This window comes from Oxyura jamaicensis, chromosome 23 (assembly GCF_011077185.1).
Source record: "Oxyura jamaicensis isolate SHBP4307 breed ruddy duck chromosome 23, BPBGC_Ojam_1.0, whole genome shotgun sequence".
Classification (NCBI taxonomy): domain Eukaryota; kingdom Metazoa; phylum Chordata; class Aves; order Anseriformes; family Anatidae; genus Oxyura; species Oxyura jamaicensis.
In genome coordinates, this window is record NC_048915.1 from 130441 (window position 1) to 149359 (window position 18919).

At 45.0% G+C, this 18919-nt stretch overlaps 1 protein-coding gene across 4 annotated transcripts in view; it reads right to left on the reverse strand.

Moving 5' to 3' along the window:
- LUZP1 (leucine zipper protein 1) overlaps positions 1 to 18919 on the reverse strand; it is a 39024-nt gene that overhangs the window by 6493 nt on the left and 13612 nt on the right. For 3 of the 4 annotated variants that reach the window (XM_035345440.1, XM_035345442.1, XM_035345443.1), the window contains exons 2-3: positions 5848 to 9096; positions 258 to 419 (exon numbers count right to left, since the gene is read on the reverse strand). In XM_035345440.1, coding sequence (XP_035201331.1) covers positions 258 to 419; positions 5848 to 8991 — 3306 coding nt within the window. In that variant the 5' untranslated portion in view covers positions 8992 to 9096. Of the gene's footprint in view, positions 1 to 257; positions 420 to 5847; positions 9097 to 17491; positions 17631 to 18919 lie in introns of those variants that run through there. The other variant, XM_035345441.1, reaches the window with a different exon arrangement.

Below are 18919 nucleotides of genomic sequence, written 5' to 3' on the forward strand. Positions count from 1 at the left end.
TAATATAGAAAAATAAGTGTTGTTTTTTTTTTTTTTTTTTTTTTTTTTCCTTACCAGTATAGGAAATACTAGTAATTTACTAAAGTGATGCAGACATTCCCCCTCTGGGAAGCACTAATCTAAGATTGGATTTCTCCTGAGAGTTTTATCCTCATTTGGGCAAGCAGTTCAATGAGTTATGTTACTGACAGGTCAGTTCAGATGTTGGCTTCTTGCCTTCTAACTCTCTTTTATACATGGTTCTTGAACTTGCATACCTGTTCTTCTGATTGGAGACTCAGTGGTGGGTAGGGGTTGGAATCGGCATCCTGCAGTTCCAGCTTGGTGGCTGGCCTTTTCCCTGGTGTGTCAGCCTGTGAGAGGTACTCAGAAGAGCCAAACTGTTTTCTTCTGGAACTGGGCACATCTTTGTTTTCATCCTGTGGGAAGAAAAATAAGAGGATTTGGCTATAGCAAGGTGTGGAATAGCTCCAGGTTCCTGGTCCCAGGTTTGCAGTGTGAGGTTTGAGTACTTTTGGCAAGGAGGATGCCCAGGCCACCAGACCAGTTCTAGGAAGTCTTCATATATATATGCTCGCAGAGAATTTTTTTAATCCATCCAATAATTTATATTATAAAGTTCTGGGTGCTGAGTCCTCTGTCCAGCTGTGAGCCTTTAGTGCTTGTGATTCATCCATGAGACTCAGGAGGGACTACTGGCAGCAGAAAATCCCAGTTTACAGAATCACAGAATCGAAGGGGTTGGAAGGGACCTCGAAAGATCATTGGGTCCAACCCCCCTGCCAAAGGAGGTTCCTTAGAGCAGGTTGCCCAGGTAGGTGTCCAGACAGGCCCTGAATATCTCCAGAGAAGGAGACTCCACAACCTCCCTGGGCAGCCTGTTCCAGTGCTCCGTCACCCTCACTGTGAATCAAGCAATCTCTTAAAAACATTAACGCTAAGTGTTAGCTACCATGGGTGGGAGATAACCAGTAACCTGAATCTTTTATTTTCTTGCCAATGAGGATGTGATGTGGGAGTTTCCTACACTGTTTTTCCAGTATAGGCATCTGAACAGTACTTTCAAACTCACTAATGGTTTCTTGAATGTCTGCCAGGACCTCTATGGGATCTAACTCTGGGATTCAGGTGCCTACAGTCTGCCTCAGGGCCTTTTTGCCTAACTGTGTCTTTTGCTGAGCCTCTACCCTGCTGTGAGGTGTCCCTATTCACCCGTCAGTTCCCTGGAAATGAAAGATGGCAGTGCCTTTGTTATTGCTGTCACTGTCTGGAAAACTTCATCCAAGAACATTGTCATCCACAAGTTCCAGCATGCTGTCATATCAGTTCCAGGCACTGTCACATCAACATCACATATAAAACAGATCATTGCAATGTTGAACTTATATTTTGCTTATAGAAATACAATTGCAATATTAAAAATAATAATAAAAAAATGGTGTTGCACTACTGCAAGCCATATCTGATCTTCTGACTTTGGGGATGATATCGTGTTTGCTGAAACAAGCAGTGCACAGTCCTGCAAAGGCTGCTGGATGCTGGTGGAACAACCTCAGTCCCTGGCCCTGGGGTAAAAAGAACAGCCTGGAAGAGACAGGCACCAGCCCCTGTGCCTGGCAGAGATACTGCTGAGACAGGCACCAGGATTTGATGAGCTCTCAGCAAAGAGCTGTGATATGTCGTATGCCTGGATGGCAAACACCTGCTGATCTGGCCCTGCTGTGGAAGGCATCTAGCAAACACTAGACCTGACCTCTTCCTCTTATAACCTAAACATCACAATAAAAGGGAGATGTCAGCAGTGGCACCTCAGAGAACAGGCACAACAAAGTGACAGGTCACGCTGGCACCTCCAACTGATTGTTCTGACAGACTATGGGCTAGAGCTAACCACGGTGAGCCAGGGTGTCCGTTAAAAGTGAGGTAAGAATTTTAATTTAATGGTATTGGTATCTTGCTGAACCTAGACAGGTTCATGGGCATCTCCCTTCTGATTCAGCTGATGTCTTCTGAGGTGACCAGAATAAGCACAGAGGTGCTCCACCCCCTTGAGCATCTCATAATGTCAGTCCAATCTCTGCTGTCAGGCAGCCTGAGGTTTATGACTGAAACCAGACATTCTGGTCTCGAGTTTCACAGCTGAGGAACTCAGCCAGGATAGTCAGGCTGGCCACCCACCATGTGTCAGAGTGCCTCCTCAGACTGTACCACAGCTGGGTTGGTGTGGCTCAGCACAAGAGGCAGGTGCATTATAGAGAAAAATCAGCTGGACACTGACAAGGATCTTGGAAGCTGCTCTGAACAGATAGTAACACCAATGCCTCACACCCTAGAATTCACACAGAAGACACTCAAGTCCTTGGACAAAATTACTGAGGTATAAAGAAAGAAGAAGGAAAGAAAAAAACAGTAATATGGCATGATTGGTTGCTTGAGTTGGAAGCTGATGTGGAGTCAGCAAGGATACAATGGTGATGGGTGCACTTTCTCTTAATTCTTGAGGAGGGGAGAGGGGAGGAGGGGAGGGGAGGGGGGAGAGGAGGGAGAGGGGAGGGGAAGGGGCATCCCTTGATACCATCAGGGAGGCTTCCATGAGACCTCCACCCCCATAAGGTACGTATGAAGAAAAGCCTACCTTTAGGTTTTTAATCTAACATCTGTGGCATACCACCCACCTCCAAGGCAGTCACATTAATACCACAGCCACAAGAAAAAATAAAAAAAAAAGCACATAGCTTGCACAGTTGCCAGCTTAATAACAGTTGCATGTTATTAACCTTTGCACTAACTCAGACACTGCAAATTTTCAGCAAATAACATGCCAGAGAAATACTTATTTCATTATCTGAAACAGACCATCAGGATGACTGAAGTGCTGCATCGCCTCGTCTTTCGTGGAAGCCTAGCGAAACTGCCTGTAAGCACTAGAGGGAGCGAGTCCTCAAGCTGCAACATCCATCCATCAATGCCTACAACTGATCCTACAGCACCTACCCAAAGCAGAGCTCCGAAGAGCTTCTGTAGCGCAATTGCTCAAAGCTGAGCTTGTGTAGCTTGTTTGCTTACATCAGCAATAAAGCAAAGCAAAGGCTTAATTTGCACCTTGTGCCTGGCATCTCCTTACAAGAATTATTTCCATGTGCTCAGTTTGGATCTGACCCAAAAGAAAGGCTGAGAGGCAGGACCTAAGCCTCCTGCTCTGCTGCAGCAAACAATCAGATACAATGAGAGTATCACAGAGGAAAGAGACAGAACAATGTATTTTGACAAAACCAGCACCAACCCTGTGTTTCCAAAATAGGATTTTTAGGCGATCTGAGACTTTGATTAGTGGAGCTGGGGGGGGGGGGGGGGGGGGGGGGGGGGGTGCGGTGACAGTGATGTCTTTACAGGAAAGCTGAATGTAGAAAGCTGCTCCCAGTGTCAGCATTGAACAGTGCTGAGTCTTCCACCAATGAAATAGCAACATCTTTACAGAAACAGAGATCCCATCAGAAGAAGATTGCTTGTGATACAAATCTCAAGATATCCTTCAAGGGCATTTTTTTTTTTTTTTTTTTTTTTTCCTGAGGGCATAAACAATACTTTGAGCTGCCCAAAAACAAATACATGAAATTTGGATTGCTCTGGTATACCTGTATCTCCAGTCTTTTAGGGTAACTTCATGCTGCTCATTTACAAGATATTAATGTACTTTTATTTTATGGCCATGAATTGAGAATACTGACTACATGGTATCTGGGTGATTTTATTTTTAGGTAAGATGCAGAGAGGGACATAACACAACATTCAAAAGCCCTGTGTGAACTAACCACACATCTGCTTGCCTGCCTACCTGTCACTCCACATATGGCCAAGGATGGAAGCCAGCTAGTTCATCAGAGATACTCAGATACACAGAGGTCAGGATGCTCTCTGTAAGGTACACTTCAGCTGCTGTCATAGGCATGCTGCATAGCAAGCAAATTTGAGCTAACTGACCTTGAGACCACCTGCAGACTGTACTGCAGACCTACACTGAGTCCTGGATATACTGCTAAGGGAAATATGGGAGAAAAATATGCAAACGCCTTAAGTTTCACTTTTCTGGGAACTGTTCCTTAGCGAGCATGGTAGCCCATGGACACCCACATCATTGCCTACCCAAGTTGTGGGTTTTTTGTTTGTTTTTCCTGCAAGCAACAGGTCCTGCAAATGCCTAAAAGCATTGCCAACTTAGTGAGGTTGACACACTTGCTTCAGGGTGCTGTCAAAAGCTGTTTGGGTTGCACTACATTGAACTACCATTCTCAGAAGAGTTAAATGGGACAGTCAGATCTTCTGAGAGGAAAGGATCATCTGTTCTCAGCTAAGCCATTTGGCCAACAAGGCAGATGTCTTCTCACCTCTTTGGGGCTCCATGATTGGCTGCATGCTAGCCCAGCTGCAAGAAAAGGCTTCTTCAGATGCAAGCCTCATGTTTGTGGGTACCATTATTTCAAACTCCTGGGCCAGTGGGAGGCCCAGGTCTGGTTCTCCAATTTCCTAAGCAATATTATGCAAAAGGAGACTGTCAGTTCTGCCTGGATTCATGGAAGAGAAGTACAGACTGCCTGTAGCACACCCGTGACCATGGCCAGGGAGAATATTGTCGCTTGGACTCTCACAACTACAGTTGTAACAGAAGTAGGGTTGCACAGACCTTTCTCCCTATGATATCCATTCAAGCACATTGTCTGGGTGATCCAATTCCTCACTGTCCCCTTCAATACAGGAAATTTAGGTTGTTCACCAAGGTTGATGAATGCCAGCAAACATGCCTGCTGCATTCTTAGTGTCCAAACACAGCTGGAAAGCCAACTTGCACATTTTAATGCTAGGCAATAGACTCTATAGAGTAAATGCAATGGTGCAAAGTGTTCTGTGTCTTTCATTGCCAGAGAAGTGGAATGATTTTGTACATCGGCACTATCTCATTTTGTCAATGCCACAATCATCTGGTTGTGAATTTGTCTCCTCTGTCAACAGTCCTATCAGATTACTCAACTAGGCTCCCCTAAGGTGGCTGAAAATGAAAGTGGCTGCTTCGATCAGCTTTAAATAAAGAGCAGAGGCAGCAGGTGCAGTAGGAATCAGCACATGGTTTAACAGACCGGAGGGCTACTTGGTGCCAGTGGGTGGATTTAAAATACGCTGGGGTCTGCAACTCTATTGGCAAGTGCATCTCACCAGCCACTCTCTGCCCCCACTCAGGTGGATTCCTCATTAAGTAACACCCAAAAGAACAGGAAAGGAGGGAAGCCATACCTGTGGCTCTCACTTTTCAGATGGTGTATTGATACAGACCAAGGAGGTAGCAACCCTCTCATGTAACCAGCCATCACTGGTCTGTTTAGGAGATGTCCAGGAAGCATTTCCAGACCAGAGTCCAGAAGTGGGCTCTGGTTTTGCATGCAGAAAATCATGCAGCCCTTACCAAACAGAGCTAAAGCTGCACAACCCTATGAAAGTCTCGTTTGCCTCATTTTTTTGGTGGTTCTCCAAGCTGACTGTGCCATACAAAGCCACTCTGAAAAACTTATCATATCCTACATACACTGTGACTGTATCTTCTCTGATCTTGGAAAGACCAAATAGATACCAGTTTGTAATTATTCACATAGCATTAAAAGATCAGTGCAAGTGGATCTAATTTCAAGAAATCTAGATTTCTTTACGCATACTTTTTACAAGATATTCCACTGAGTTTGACAGGAGTTGGATGAGGGCAGGAAATAAGCTGTAAGAATTCCAAATCAAGTGCCCTACAACTAACAGACAACTTTAAAACAAGTTGAAAGGCAAGAGTGCTTAATGTAACACACTTACAGGTAATGTAATTTGGTGCCATGTACAAGCCACTGTAGGATCACTGGTGTAGCTCCTGCGCGTTAGCAGTTCTGATGCACTTAAGTTACTTTTGGTCCTTCGGGACCCCAGTTCAGGGGCATTCCAGGAATTAGCTGTGACACTGGTTCTTGCTGAGGTCTGCTCCAAGGAGTTTGTTCGTGCACTGTTCCCTTCTGTTTCGGAGAGGTCCACTGAGGACGTGCACTTGTTTGTAGTACTGGAAGCTACATTTTTCTCTACTTTTATTTGAGAGTCCTCCACAGAATGTAAGCCTTGTCTTGTTCTCCATGAACTTCTCAGAGTCACATGTTTTGTTTCAGACGAAACTGCATCTGAAGAGCCATGGCTCTTTGAGCTGATTGTCTCTGAAGGCAACTCACTGTTCTTCTCTGAAAGTTCAGTAGTCTTTATTACAATGCTGCTTCTGGAGACCACTGTTTCTGTTCTACCTCTCAGACCTGTCTCTCCAATTCTGTCGGCCTCAGATAATTTCAGAGCACTTCTATTAACTGATACCTCAAAGGGTTGGGAGAGATTGTTAGTTATTGGTGAGGGTTCATTCAGAGCAACTCTGACATTGCTGGTGGTAACATGCTTCTCCTTTGCTGCTATGTCTGCACTGAGCCTTGGAGCTGTTGGCTCTGAGGGGAAGATCGTGATGCTGCTTGTCATTTTATTTGTTACCATTTTAAAACTAGACTTCTGTTTTTCTGACTCTGCCTCAGATGTAGTCCCTCCCATGACTGCCTTCATGTCCTTTTCAACAATTGCAGGTTTAATGATGGCTTTTGATCTCAGAGCTTCTCTTGGGCTGAATGACCTTCTGGATTTAAATCCTCCATTGCTGGCATCTGATGGTTTTATACACTTGGTGGAGTCTTCATCATGTACAGTGTTTTTGTCATTTTCAAAGAGAGATGCTCTAAAAACTCCCCTGGAATTGGAGAACTGCTTGGAATTGGCTTTCTTCCTTGTCTCGAAATCTGATTGAGTGTATGTTTTTTTGCTTCTTCCTGTTTCTTCATCTGAATTACGTTTGTCATGACTACTCTGTATGGTTTCGGAGTCTGTTTTTAAGCCAGCATTTACATGATCTGTTGCTGAAGGTGAAGACTGATCTGTGTCTTCTTTATCAGGACCTGTAAAAATCTGTAGAACGTCTTCTTGACTCCTTGAGTGATGTGAACGCTTTGTTAGTGAAGGTTTTGCGTTTTCAAGTGACATGTCTGTGAATTCTCTTTCCTGGTATATTATTGCTTTTTTAGCCCTTCCCTCTAAGGGCTGCTTGTGTGATGCTGCAAAGCTGTTCATTGTTTCTGTTTTAGTGCCAATGCAATCTGATGCCAATGTGTGGGAAGAGAGGTGGTACCTGTATGCTGATGCCATGCCATTGGAAGAGGAATAATTACCCCTGGGGAGCAGTGTGTCCCCCAAGATGTCACTAACTTCTGCCTGGCTTATTTTCAGCTTCTCGGGTAAAGAAGTCACTAATTCACCTTTGCTCAACTTGTCATCCCGTATGTCAGTGCTGGTTTGGCAATTGCCCCGGAGTGTCTGAGATGGCTTTTCAGCCTTGGATCTCAGACCTGTGTCACCAACAGGTTTAGAAGGTGTTTTCCAAGATTTCTGCTCATGTGCAGCAGGAGGGTATCGACTGAGGACAGATGGCTGCTCCTTTGATCTTTTCCCCTCATTCTGCATGATGGAGGCTTCCTTCTGACCACATGAAAAAGTGGAAACTGAAGATTTCTCTTCTAGTCTTTTCATATCTGTTGCAGTAGCATCCACACTGGATGCTTTTCCTGCTTTTCTGTTCATTAAACTCGGACTGGGTACCTGCTTACCACCATGGCTGTAGCTGTCGTTACTGAAAGAGAAATCTCTGTTCTTTACTCTTTCCCGGCGCTGCTGAGGTGAAACCTCCCTTGGCTTGTGCCTGGTGGCTGTTAAATCTGTTGCAACACCTCTGTATTTAGGTCTGTCATGTTTTCCCCTGCTAGAAAAGCTCGTATCTTCATTTTCAACCTCTCCATTTTCCAGATCTTTCTGTTTCTTTATTTGCATTTTTATTTCTTCTAACTGACCAGTTAAGAGTTTGTTTTTATTCTGTTCACTCAAGTAACTGTCTTGCAAGTCATTGTTTTTGGCTCTCACTTTTTTCAATTCTTCTTCTAAAGATTCAAAATGTTTGATCTGAGTTTTAAGTTTCTCAATTTCTTGGGTGAGATCTTTCACTTTGTTGTCTTCATGATTTTTATTCTTTTGGTTTTCTGATTTATTCCTGGTTTCATTTTCTACATGTTTTAGGTAATCCACACTTCCCTTCCTTCTGGTCTCTTTAGAAGGCAATGCAGAAGTCAAGTCATCTTCAATTCTCAAATCATTTCTGTCAAGGAGATTATTTGATGACCTTTCTAGCAAGTTGGATGCATTTCTAGTTTGATCTGCCCTATTTAGTTTATTATTTTGTTCTAGTTTCTGTGTTAGCTCCTGGATTATTTTCTCATTCTGCTTTTCTCTTTCATTAAAATGTTTTCTTTCACTGATAAAGGTTAGTGCTAAAGATTTCAGTTTTTCTAACTCATCCGTTAAGCTCTGCTCGGTTTTATCCAGCCTGTCTTCGGATGCTTCAAGTTCTTTAACTTTCACTCGAAGTACTTCTAATTCTGTAGATATCTTTTTGGTCAAATTCTTTTCTTCATTGAGGCTAAGACACAGCTGTGTGCAGTCATTCTTACTCCTACCAAAGGCCTCCTCCAGTTTCTCCAGCTCTGCCATTCTCCTTTGCAGGTGTTCAATTTCTGACTTCAGTTCTCGGGTGAGGCTCTCTTCCTCTTGAAGTTTTTCTTTCATTAACCGGCAAAGCTCTTCAGCTTTCTTAATTTCTTCATCCTTGCCTTCAATCTTTAGCACTCTTTTCCGTAGGGCTTCAATGTCAGCTAACATGCTGGAATTGCTGCCCTCTGCCTGGATAACTTTGTCCTGGAGGTCAAGCAGCTCATCTTCTGCTTTCTGGAGATTTTTGGTTGCTTCTTCCAGTTCATCAAGGCGACGACTAAGACTCTGCAATTTGAATCGTAGATGCCGATTTGAGGTCTCCTTATAACCTGTAAATTCTGCCATGTTTATTTTTTATTCCTTTTAGGTAGAAGCTTTGCTCAGTCTGGGTGCTTAACACTTTGTGTATTCCTGTAATGTTACACTTTCTCTGGAGAGAGGCAACTCACCCTAAAAGAAAAGACACTTAAAATGAGTAGGGAAGCTCAGAATATACGTATTATGTATGTGATATGCATATACATACATATACAAATATAAATATGATTTTTAAATAAATAAGCATGTTTCTGAGTGCTAAATTAGGAAAAAATAAACTGTGAAGGACCACTTTGGTTATACAGAATTTCCAAAAATAGCCTGTTACCAATAGCTGATGAAGGAAGTGTCCTCTGCTGTCTGCACAGGCAATGCTTGCCTACCCTGCAGCCCCTCACAGCCAGGGTCAGCAGCTGATACAAGCCTGCCTTTGCACAGGCTCCTGGGTCAAGCACATGCAGGAGCCAGGTCCCTACACAGACATGTACCCACGCAACTAACAACTCTTATCTCAGCCATTCATGTCTCCTGAAGACTGCTTACAGATGGAGACTCATGGACCATAAATAAGACCTGGAAACTAGAAAATACAGACCCCCAGACATTCAGTGGCTGACAGCAAGTGGGGCTGGAAGACCGAGTAGGCGGTTCTCAGTGCATGCAGGGCCCCCCCCCACTAGTTGTGAATGGCCTTGATTCATAGAGGTGAGGGAAGGGAGAAGCTCCCTCATGTCTCTGCTAAGGGACTGCTGCGTGCAGCTTGTCTGGCTGCTCTAGCAAGAAACAAGGAGCTCCAGCATAACGGTGAAGTCTGAGAGCTGCTGCCAGCCAGCACTGCCCATCACTTCTAGTATTTCTCTAGTATTTCTCCTGCAGCCAACGTTACTTGGCATCAGACTTTACCTGGGTGGTAATTATGTCCCGAGGATGCTGTACCAATGGAGTTTCAAAAGCTGCCAGTGCCATCAGCTGTTACCCATTCACCCACCCAAGAGAGGAGCAGTTGCAAATACTCATGCTTCTATTCCTTGTTGCCACAATGATGATGATGAGCAGCAATTGCAGTATATGGGCAAGCTCTAACACACTAATTTTGTAGCTCTCTTCCCAGGTTGGAGATGGCAGGGCTTTTTTTAAACGGTCCTTCTGTGCTCAGCATGGGGTAGCCAGGATGGAGGTGGGAGGATAAGATATCCTCCTCTGGTTATCAACTTCAGCATTGTCCTGTCCTGGGCTTCAGGTACATCCCACCCATGCAGTAAGTGTGCAAGGGCTAATGCAAGCATGTGGAAGGGGAGGTGACTGCAGCTCTTTGACCTGTGCCCTTGCTCAGGCTGTCTGTCTTGAAGCAGGATGTGACTTCCAGCATTTCTGTCAGAGCTCTCTGTAGAGGAAACACTCAGGAGTTTCCTATTTCACAGTGCCAAGAGGTGAACAGCAGGATGTGGGGAGGAGGCAGTGCTGGTAAAGGAGACTGCTGTGCCCCAGCACAAAGCCTTTGATCGAAGGTGATTCATTTCCTGATGGGCAAAGGGGACTGCAGTGCAAACAGGCACCAGTGGCACACACCAGGCAATTGCCATGCATGCCAGGCACCCAGAGTGCACATCAGACACCCGTGGCATGCATCAGGCACCCGCTGTGCACACCAGGCACCCTGTGGTCCCTCTTCTGTGGGATGACTCTCACCAATGTATTTGCTCAGTCTCATGCACACCAGGAAGCTGAAAGGAGCAAAGAGCAAATGAACAGGAACCTCAGGTCCCCTGTATGTACTGGGGTGTCTTGACTTGGCTGCACACGTGTCCACTTCCTCACTGTGGTGGTCACATCCCATGCCTGAGCCACCCTCCCTTGCGCTGCCTACAGATCATAAAGGCCACATACGCCACAGCCCTGCTGAGCGACCGACAGCTTTGGCTGCAAATAGGAAAGGCTGTTCAGATCCAGGAAGGATCCCATCAAGAAACATCACCAGAATGTCACAAGAAAGTGCAAAGCAACTTTGCAGCACCACGAAAAACAACACTGTTCCCAGCGTGCCTTGGAGAAGGGAGTTAATGGTTAACTCAGCATCAGGCACTGGTCAGGAAGCACAGAAAGGCCCAGCCTTTAGTAACAGCAGCTGCATTTCAGACTGGCTGTCAGGATGCAATCCTGCAGGAGCTTCACATGGGCTCAAATGTGGGACTCTCAGCAGTGCTTGTGCGCAGCACTGACTTTCAGGCCACAGCTCTTGCAGGTTGCTTCTGCAGAGCTCGGCAGGTGAGGGCCTTCTTCACTGAAGGCCACCAGATTTGTCAGGCATGATTTGCCCTTAGTGAAATTATTTTGGCTGTCACCAATCACCTCTTTATTTTCCATGTGCCTGAGCAGTTTCCAAGATGATCTGCCCCATGATCTTGCCAGGCACAGCAGTGAGACTGACTGGGCTGTAGTTCCCCAGGTCTCTTCCTTTTTTTCTCCTTTTTGAAAATGGGGGTAATGGTTCCCCTCTTCCAGTCAATGGGATCTTCACCAGGCTGCCATGACTTTTCAAATATAAGGGACAGTGGCTTAGCAACTACATCCGCCAGATCTCTCTGCATCTGTCGATGTATCTCATCAGGTCCCATGGACTTGTGCAGCTTTAGGTTCCTTAGCTGGTGTTGAACCTAATCTTCTCCTACAGTGGAATGATAATTCTCACAGTTCCTGACTTTGCCTTCTGGGACTTGGGCTATGTAGCTGGAGATCTTGCCAATGAAGACTGAGGCAAAGAAGATATTGAGTACCTCAGGCTTCTCTGCATCCCAGGTGACCAGGTCTCCCATTTCCCTTCCAGAGAGGACACACCATTTCCCTAGTTTTACTTTTATCACCAGTGTACCCTATAAAAGCCTTTCTTGTTGCCCTTTGTGTCCCTGTCCAAATTTAATTCTAACAGGGCTTTGGCTTTCCCAGCCTGATCCCTGTCTGCTTGAATAATACCTTTGTATCCCTCCAAGATTATCTGTCCTTGCTTCCACCCTCTGCAGACCTTCTTTTTCTGCTTGAGTTTGGCTGGGCATATCTTGTTCATCCTTGCAGGTTTTTACCCAACTTCCTGGTGTTTTTGCCCAACTTCCTCTTTGTTGGGATACCTCACTCCTGAGTTCCTGTCCTTGAGTATCAGCCAGCCTTCTTAGGATCCTCTTCCCTCCAGCATTTTGTCACATGCTACATGTCACATGCTTGGTGTATTACCAAGCAGATCCCTGAAGAGGGCAAAGTCTGCTCTCCTGAAGTCCAAGGTAGCGAGCTTGCTGTGCTCCCTCCTTGCTGCCCTCAGGATCCTAAACTGCACCAATGTCATTGTCACTGCAGCCGAGACTGCCCTTGAGCTTCACATTCCCCACCAGCTCCTCCTTGTTGGCAAGGATGGGTTTAAGTTGGGCCCCAGATGAAGCTGACTTACTGGTTGGAGTGGCCAGAATTCTTTTGTGCTGCTCTTCAGGTGCTCTCCTGCTGATCCATGACCTCTTTCCAAGCTCTGGACATCTATCACTGACACTGGCATCAGACTGTGAGGAGCAGGATGGATTGAGGTTCCCCCCCCCCACAGCAACCCTAGTTTAAAGCCCTTTTCACCAGCCTGGCAAGCCAAGGACCGAACATGCTCTTCCCCATCTCTGACAGGTGAACCCTATCAGCCTCCAGCAGACCAGGTTTCTCAAAACGAGTCCCATGGCGTTAAGAAGCTAAACCCCTGCCTGTTTTGCTATTTAAATGACTCTTTCTAGTTCTACTTTTCCTCATGGATTTGCCATTTGGGCTTTCTGGTTTTCCCCATCAAGTACCTGCATTTCCTAACACTCTTTTGAATTTACATGATCAATTTTATTCTCCCCTGTTTAGCACAGATTGTCTTCCAGTGCTCTTGCAAGCCACAGTTTTGGCCAAGGAATCTTGTTAGACATTTGTGAGAATTTGGTATTCAAGACATTTACTAGAGTATTTTCACAACTCCCAATTGCTATGCTCTTAAATTTATATTTGTCTGCACACTCGGTTTTGCTAATCATTACCTATAGCATTATGTATACATTTCTTTAGCAGCATCGTTGGATATAACCTTCTGCTGGGACTATATTAACTTGCCTGCACAAAACACACGCAGTCATTTCACACCTGTGGGAACGGAGACGAAAAGCTTTTAGCTAGAAACACTTGTGCTAGCTGAAACTCTTTATGAATTGGGAGATAACCATCTTTCCTTTCAGGAACTGTAATTAAACAACTACTACGTCAGACCTGTATAGGTAATTTCTGTCAGAAGTCCTTAGGAGCATGACAGTGTTCCTCTCCAAACACACAGAAGCATCTTACTCTACATTTCCTGTTCCTTGGTTTGATTGCTTGTTGATAATGGAGTCCCACAAGCTTTAGGACATCCCCAACATGCCCATGTGGGAATGACTGTTGGCACCTACTCTCACTATCCTCTCCACTAAACCAAGACAGACATGTTGCCAGCTGCACATCTGCAAAGTACTAGAGGACTTTGTTATCTTGCACAAACACATTTTGCACTTAATCTGTGTGTTTTTATCTTTTTACTTATGCTTTGATACTGCAACAACGCTCCCTCACTGTGACTGGTGGAGCCCAGGCCCCCCTTGGTGGCACTGCTGGTCTTTTATGTTACCAATCATTAAAAGGTAATGAAGGATCCCATACACTAAGTTTCAGCCTTAACCAATCCTAAAGATGAATGAGAATTATTAATGCTTTGGCCTACAGCCATTTTTTTCATTTATTTCTTCTCTTCTTGAAGCTGTAGGGGTTTGCAGTAGTCTCTGGAGAACAGCACTTGTCACAACAAATAGAAAGTCCATAGCTTAAAACACAGTTATAATTAGAGTCAAGAATCGCAATTTGCCCCATTGCAGTTTGGAGTCCTCAGGGTCCTCCACACTGTCAGATGCACACAGGCCGAGGTCTGCATTCCACAGCTGATGAGTGGTCTAATTTCAGGGGAGAGACAGAGTAGGGTTATTGTCCATGCTCTTGTGGATGGGACATACACCTGATACTCCTCCCTCCTCCACCTCTCTAAATGCTTAGGTAAGCTTAGATCCTCCCTTTTCTATTTTCTGCTAAACCATTACTCAGAATACCCGTGGGAAGTGTATTTTTACACTGAGCACAATGCTGGGAGTGTTTGTGCACACCTGGGGAATGGGAGCCTTAGGCAACATAGGTCACCAGCGTATGTAGTCAATAATGCTACGAGCCTGATAGTCACTTCAGGCACAAGGACTGCCCTAGAGACATATATCAGCAAAACCTGGGGATTCCTTTTAGCAGTCTGGCCAAACAGGTTAGGGGGGAAAATCGATTAGACCACACTTCAGCACATTTCCATCTGAAATGTAGGTTAGGTGTGTTAGTTGGAATCTGCCCTGTGTGCATAAGCATCTGTAGTTTTAATTAAAGGGTTTCTGCTGTTGTATACGTACACAAGGGAGTGTGAACATGTCATGCTCAAAGGTGGTAATGCTACTGACAATTCATGTCTGCATCACAGTTCAACATGATGAGAGAGAGCATCACTGGGATTTTTCTTTCCTGCCCCAGGGTAGAACAGGCTGGGAGAAGTCCAGCATGTCATTTTCCATTTGTAAGCAATTTTTTTCTGTCATTTATACAGAAAAAGGACACAGGGGTCACCATTTGTAGCAGGTAAAGATATTGTGACCAGAGCCTTCAGTCAATTAAAGACAGAAGGAAGGAAAATGTTTCTAATTTGCTTTTGCCTTTTATGAGCTCCTTCTGGCACCCTGTTCTTGATCCCATGCAACGATATGTAGTCGTGGGAACAGGAGAAAAGTACTCCAGAAAAAAAAAAAAAAAAAAGTATTAAAAAATATATTCAGACTAAATAAGAGCCAAAGTCCACGAAGACTGGAATGTCATTAATCCTGCACACCAGCTGCAGGCATCTAACGTCCCAGCACAGCTGAAGAGAGGCAGATGATGTGTTTGCTTACACAGTGGGGAAAAGGGCACCCTGGCCCCACTGAACAAAAAGGCAAAATGCCAAGTGACTTTTAGGGATGTCTGCACTTTGGGGGATAAACTGTCTCAGAAACATCTGCATCTGCTGAGAAAGGAAATTCTAAAAGTCAGAATAAGCTAAACAATCTGGAAATGGTTTGAATATTGACTAATACAATGCTAGACTAGAGACATGAAATGAGACTGCAGCCGAAAATAACCACAACGACCACAGCATTCAAGAAGACTAAAACAAAAACACCAAACAATATCTAGAGCAAGTGTGGGAGACTGCAGCAGGCTCTGCAGATACAGGAGAAGATCTGGTACATCACCAAGTCACACGGACCCTACACAGACACTCCAATCACCCACTGAATTCCTTTGTGCTGTATTGTACGAGAAATTCCTCTACTCTAGGACCTGAGCTAGGAGGGCCAATATGAAAGTAGCAGAGCATAAAGCCACCCCCAGTTGCTCAGAGTTAGCAGGTGCTTGGAGCAGTGCTGAGGTTTGAACAGTCAGCATTGCTTTACCATGTACGGCATAGAATTTGCCTTTCTCTTCTAACCTGCCACTCTCCTTTGGCTCCCCTTCCTGCTTGCCTTGCACTGAACACATTCACAAGTGAAGGCTCACTGAGACCTAGCTTGAGCATTCAGTCATTAGGTACAGCATCTTCCTTCCAACAGCACACGATGGCAGTTATCCCCCCATAAGCATCAGAGCTCTGCAGCTGGTGACGTCACCTCACTGGAAATCCTGGAGCAAGAAATTACCTGTGCTCTGGAGCTGTTGATCAGAAACATGGCAATACTTTTAAAGCCTCTCAGCATGCTGTTCCTATCTGCCAGGTATCAAAAAACGACTTGCACATGCAGAAGACAAGTTATCTCTTTTGAGAAGATCTTCATTTGCCCTATATTTGAATTTAGCAACACTTTTTTGTGGGCAAGCAAAAGAGTAGGTGGGTGGGACAGCTGGGGATCTCATTACATCACAGACCTTTCTGCCTTCAAAGTTTCAAGAAAAACATCCCATACTGCACTCAAATCAAAGCTGAGGAAGATGCTCTTCTTTGACTCAGTGTCCCATGCTGCTACTTGTCCTCAGATTTTACTGTTACTTTTGATTTCACAAACACTATGTGGGCATCCCTCAGCAAGTCACAAACTTGGCAGCACCCTGCATACAGCATGGGAAAAGTAGCTGTAGCTCAGTGCTACCTTTATGATTTTTTTTTTTTTGCACACTGAAGTCTTCCACTTCCTTAACTCCTCCATCCTTCCCTTCTGCCTCAGCCAGGCTCAGCACTGCCAGTAATTTAGGGACTACAGATGTCACCATCACTTCTGCTCACCCCCGTAACAAGTTCTGGCATCAAGGTTCAGCCTGGAACTGAACCACCCACAGGCTAACTGAAAGCCACAGGATAAACATCCTAGGAGGGCCTCACACTCTCTCTGAAGTTTCCTAACTGTCTGCCAGCTTTTTTGTTTGTTACTGTTGTCTACTTTGTACCCAATTGTCAGTGTTTTTAATATCAAATTCTTCAGCATTGCCCCTTTCAATGAAAGAGGCTCCTCAGGGATACTGTGGTATTTATGAAGACATCCGTTCAATGTTAATAGCAGTACAAAAAAAAAAAAAAAACAAACGGAGTATTAGAAAAATAATGTAAACCAGGAGGGAAAACCACTACTCAGGCTCAAGTGCTGTAGGCTTCTGTCTCACCCATCTCAGAAATGCTGTGTGTTAAGGACACTGCCAAGGTTCAGACCCTTCAGTCTGAAACAGGAGCAGCTGCTGGGCGAGGAATTATTAATGCAGAGCTATCAAATCTGGAGAGTAGTAGCACAGAGAGGTGCTCTTCACTGCTGTTTGTAAAACACAAACCAATGGGTATCAGCTAGAATGACTGCTGATGACTCCCTGTTCCTTTTCCTCTACCCCTATCGCTCCAGTCTACCTCTTAAAGCTCTGAAGTTTCTTAAAGCTCTCTTTTCCCTAGATAGTTAGCATATGGTGAAATTTCATCTAAGACCTATCTTCCACCTCCTTCCTAGGAATCCATTTCTAGCCACTGCTGTGGAGACAGGACACAGGACAGGTAAACCCTTGCTCTGATCCACTAGATCTCCTGCCATCTTCTTGGGCTCTTTTCTTGTCCTGCCCCAAACACCTATCCGGGTCAGACAGGGTCAGTCCTGCCCTAAGGGCAGGAATAACACTGCACATCTGACAAGCACCATACCACAGATGGGCTACAGTACCCAAAAACATAAACCCATGCAATTTATCATCCAGCAGCATCTTCAGAGCTGGGAAAGGCATCCCTGCTTCCATATGCCTAATAAGATCAACATCAAGTACTCCACATCATTTTATTCATTATACACGGGCAACTTTAACCTTCATATTCTTCAGCATTATACCCTAGCCACATGTGCAATGAAGATCTCTGTTGGCATGCAAATTACAGGGTATTGCATGTTTCTCCACACCTCACCTGATACAGGGTATACTCCACTCTCCTGACTGAGTAGGGGAAGCACATCCAAGCCAGCACCTTTGCAGAACCACTCCTTTAGTTGCTATGAGCTTTCCTGGCCAAAAGGCTTGCTCAGCAATCCAGATGTTTCCACACAGATCCTACAAACCCCGCAGAAAAATGGGGATCGCTCCAGAAGCCCTCCCATAAAATGAGCTCATGGACACAATACTGAAAACTGGTTATTCCTGTGGCTTCTTTACTGGAGGAACTCAATCAATAAAGTCTGTAAGTGGAAAATTGAAGTTTTTTAGCTCTTTTACACCTGTCACATGAACGGCTTGGAGAGCTGCCATAGCTACTGACTGCACTGCACTGGCTAATGGACCATACGCCTTGAACAGAAATGAAAGGACAGACAGTCAACCAACCTATCCATGAGTGCCTGCCCAGCCTTGGCATAGAAATGCAATTCAGCAAACTCCTAGTAGATCACAGAAGCTGGGAAAGAGCAGAGTTTTAGAAAAACAAAGAGCACAGGTACAAAAGAAGCTGTACTTCGCACCTGCACCAGTGTCTGGAGGCTAAGACAGCAACGTGGCTGCAGTGCAGACATACAGGGAGACTAAGCACAAGACAACCAGCTAAAGTCTCCCAGCACGCACCATTCAACAGCACAACTGGAGAAAAATGGGATACGTCTCTCATCGCCACCCATGCAATCCCAGCTATCCCCAGCATTCAACATGACAATGTGTGCTCCTAGCTTTCTATCTTTTTTTTTTTTTTTTCTCTCTCTAGGACCAGCAGGGCTGCTTTCCTCATGGCTCAAAGCATATTTCAGAAGAAAGCAGAAGCTCTGCTGATCATCCTTAACTACAGGGAACCAGGCTGCCTGCTGCTGCCACAACCCTGCCAGCCACAGCACAGCATGTTTGATTCACTCAGGAAAGGGTGTAAGGCATCATGCTGAATCCCAACACTATTAAGCCTTCCCCACCAGTCTTGGCTGATCTTTTGATGCACTGCTGCAAAGCTAGCCCCATGGCCTATTTTCAACATTGTTTTGTATACCCCACTGAAATAAAACAGCATTTGAAAATTTTCTTGCTAGATACATTGCTCTCAGGACATATACTGCTCCAGAAGGGAACCAGCACTCTCTATTTTTTCTTTTCAGGTAGTCTAACCGAAGAGGTACCATTTGATAGTGTGCATTCAAGGGTTCCCTAGGGTCCTCTTTTCTTTCACTGCTTGTTTGTGACAAGGTTTATAAACTCTTTCCGGAGGTCCATGCTCAAGAGTTTCCTTTCTGGTACCAGTTCGGATCCTTATACTCACTCTGCTTTGGCCATTTACACAAGTATTAGGCCTGCTGCCACTTGCACTGCTTGAGCAGTTGCAGTGTTAGGATACTTTGGGACATCCCTGAGCATGCTGGCTGAG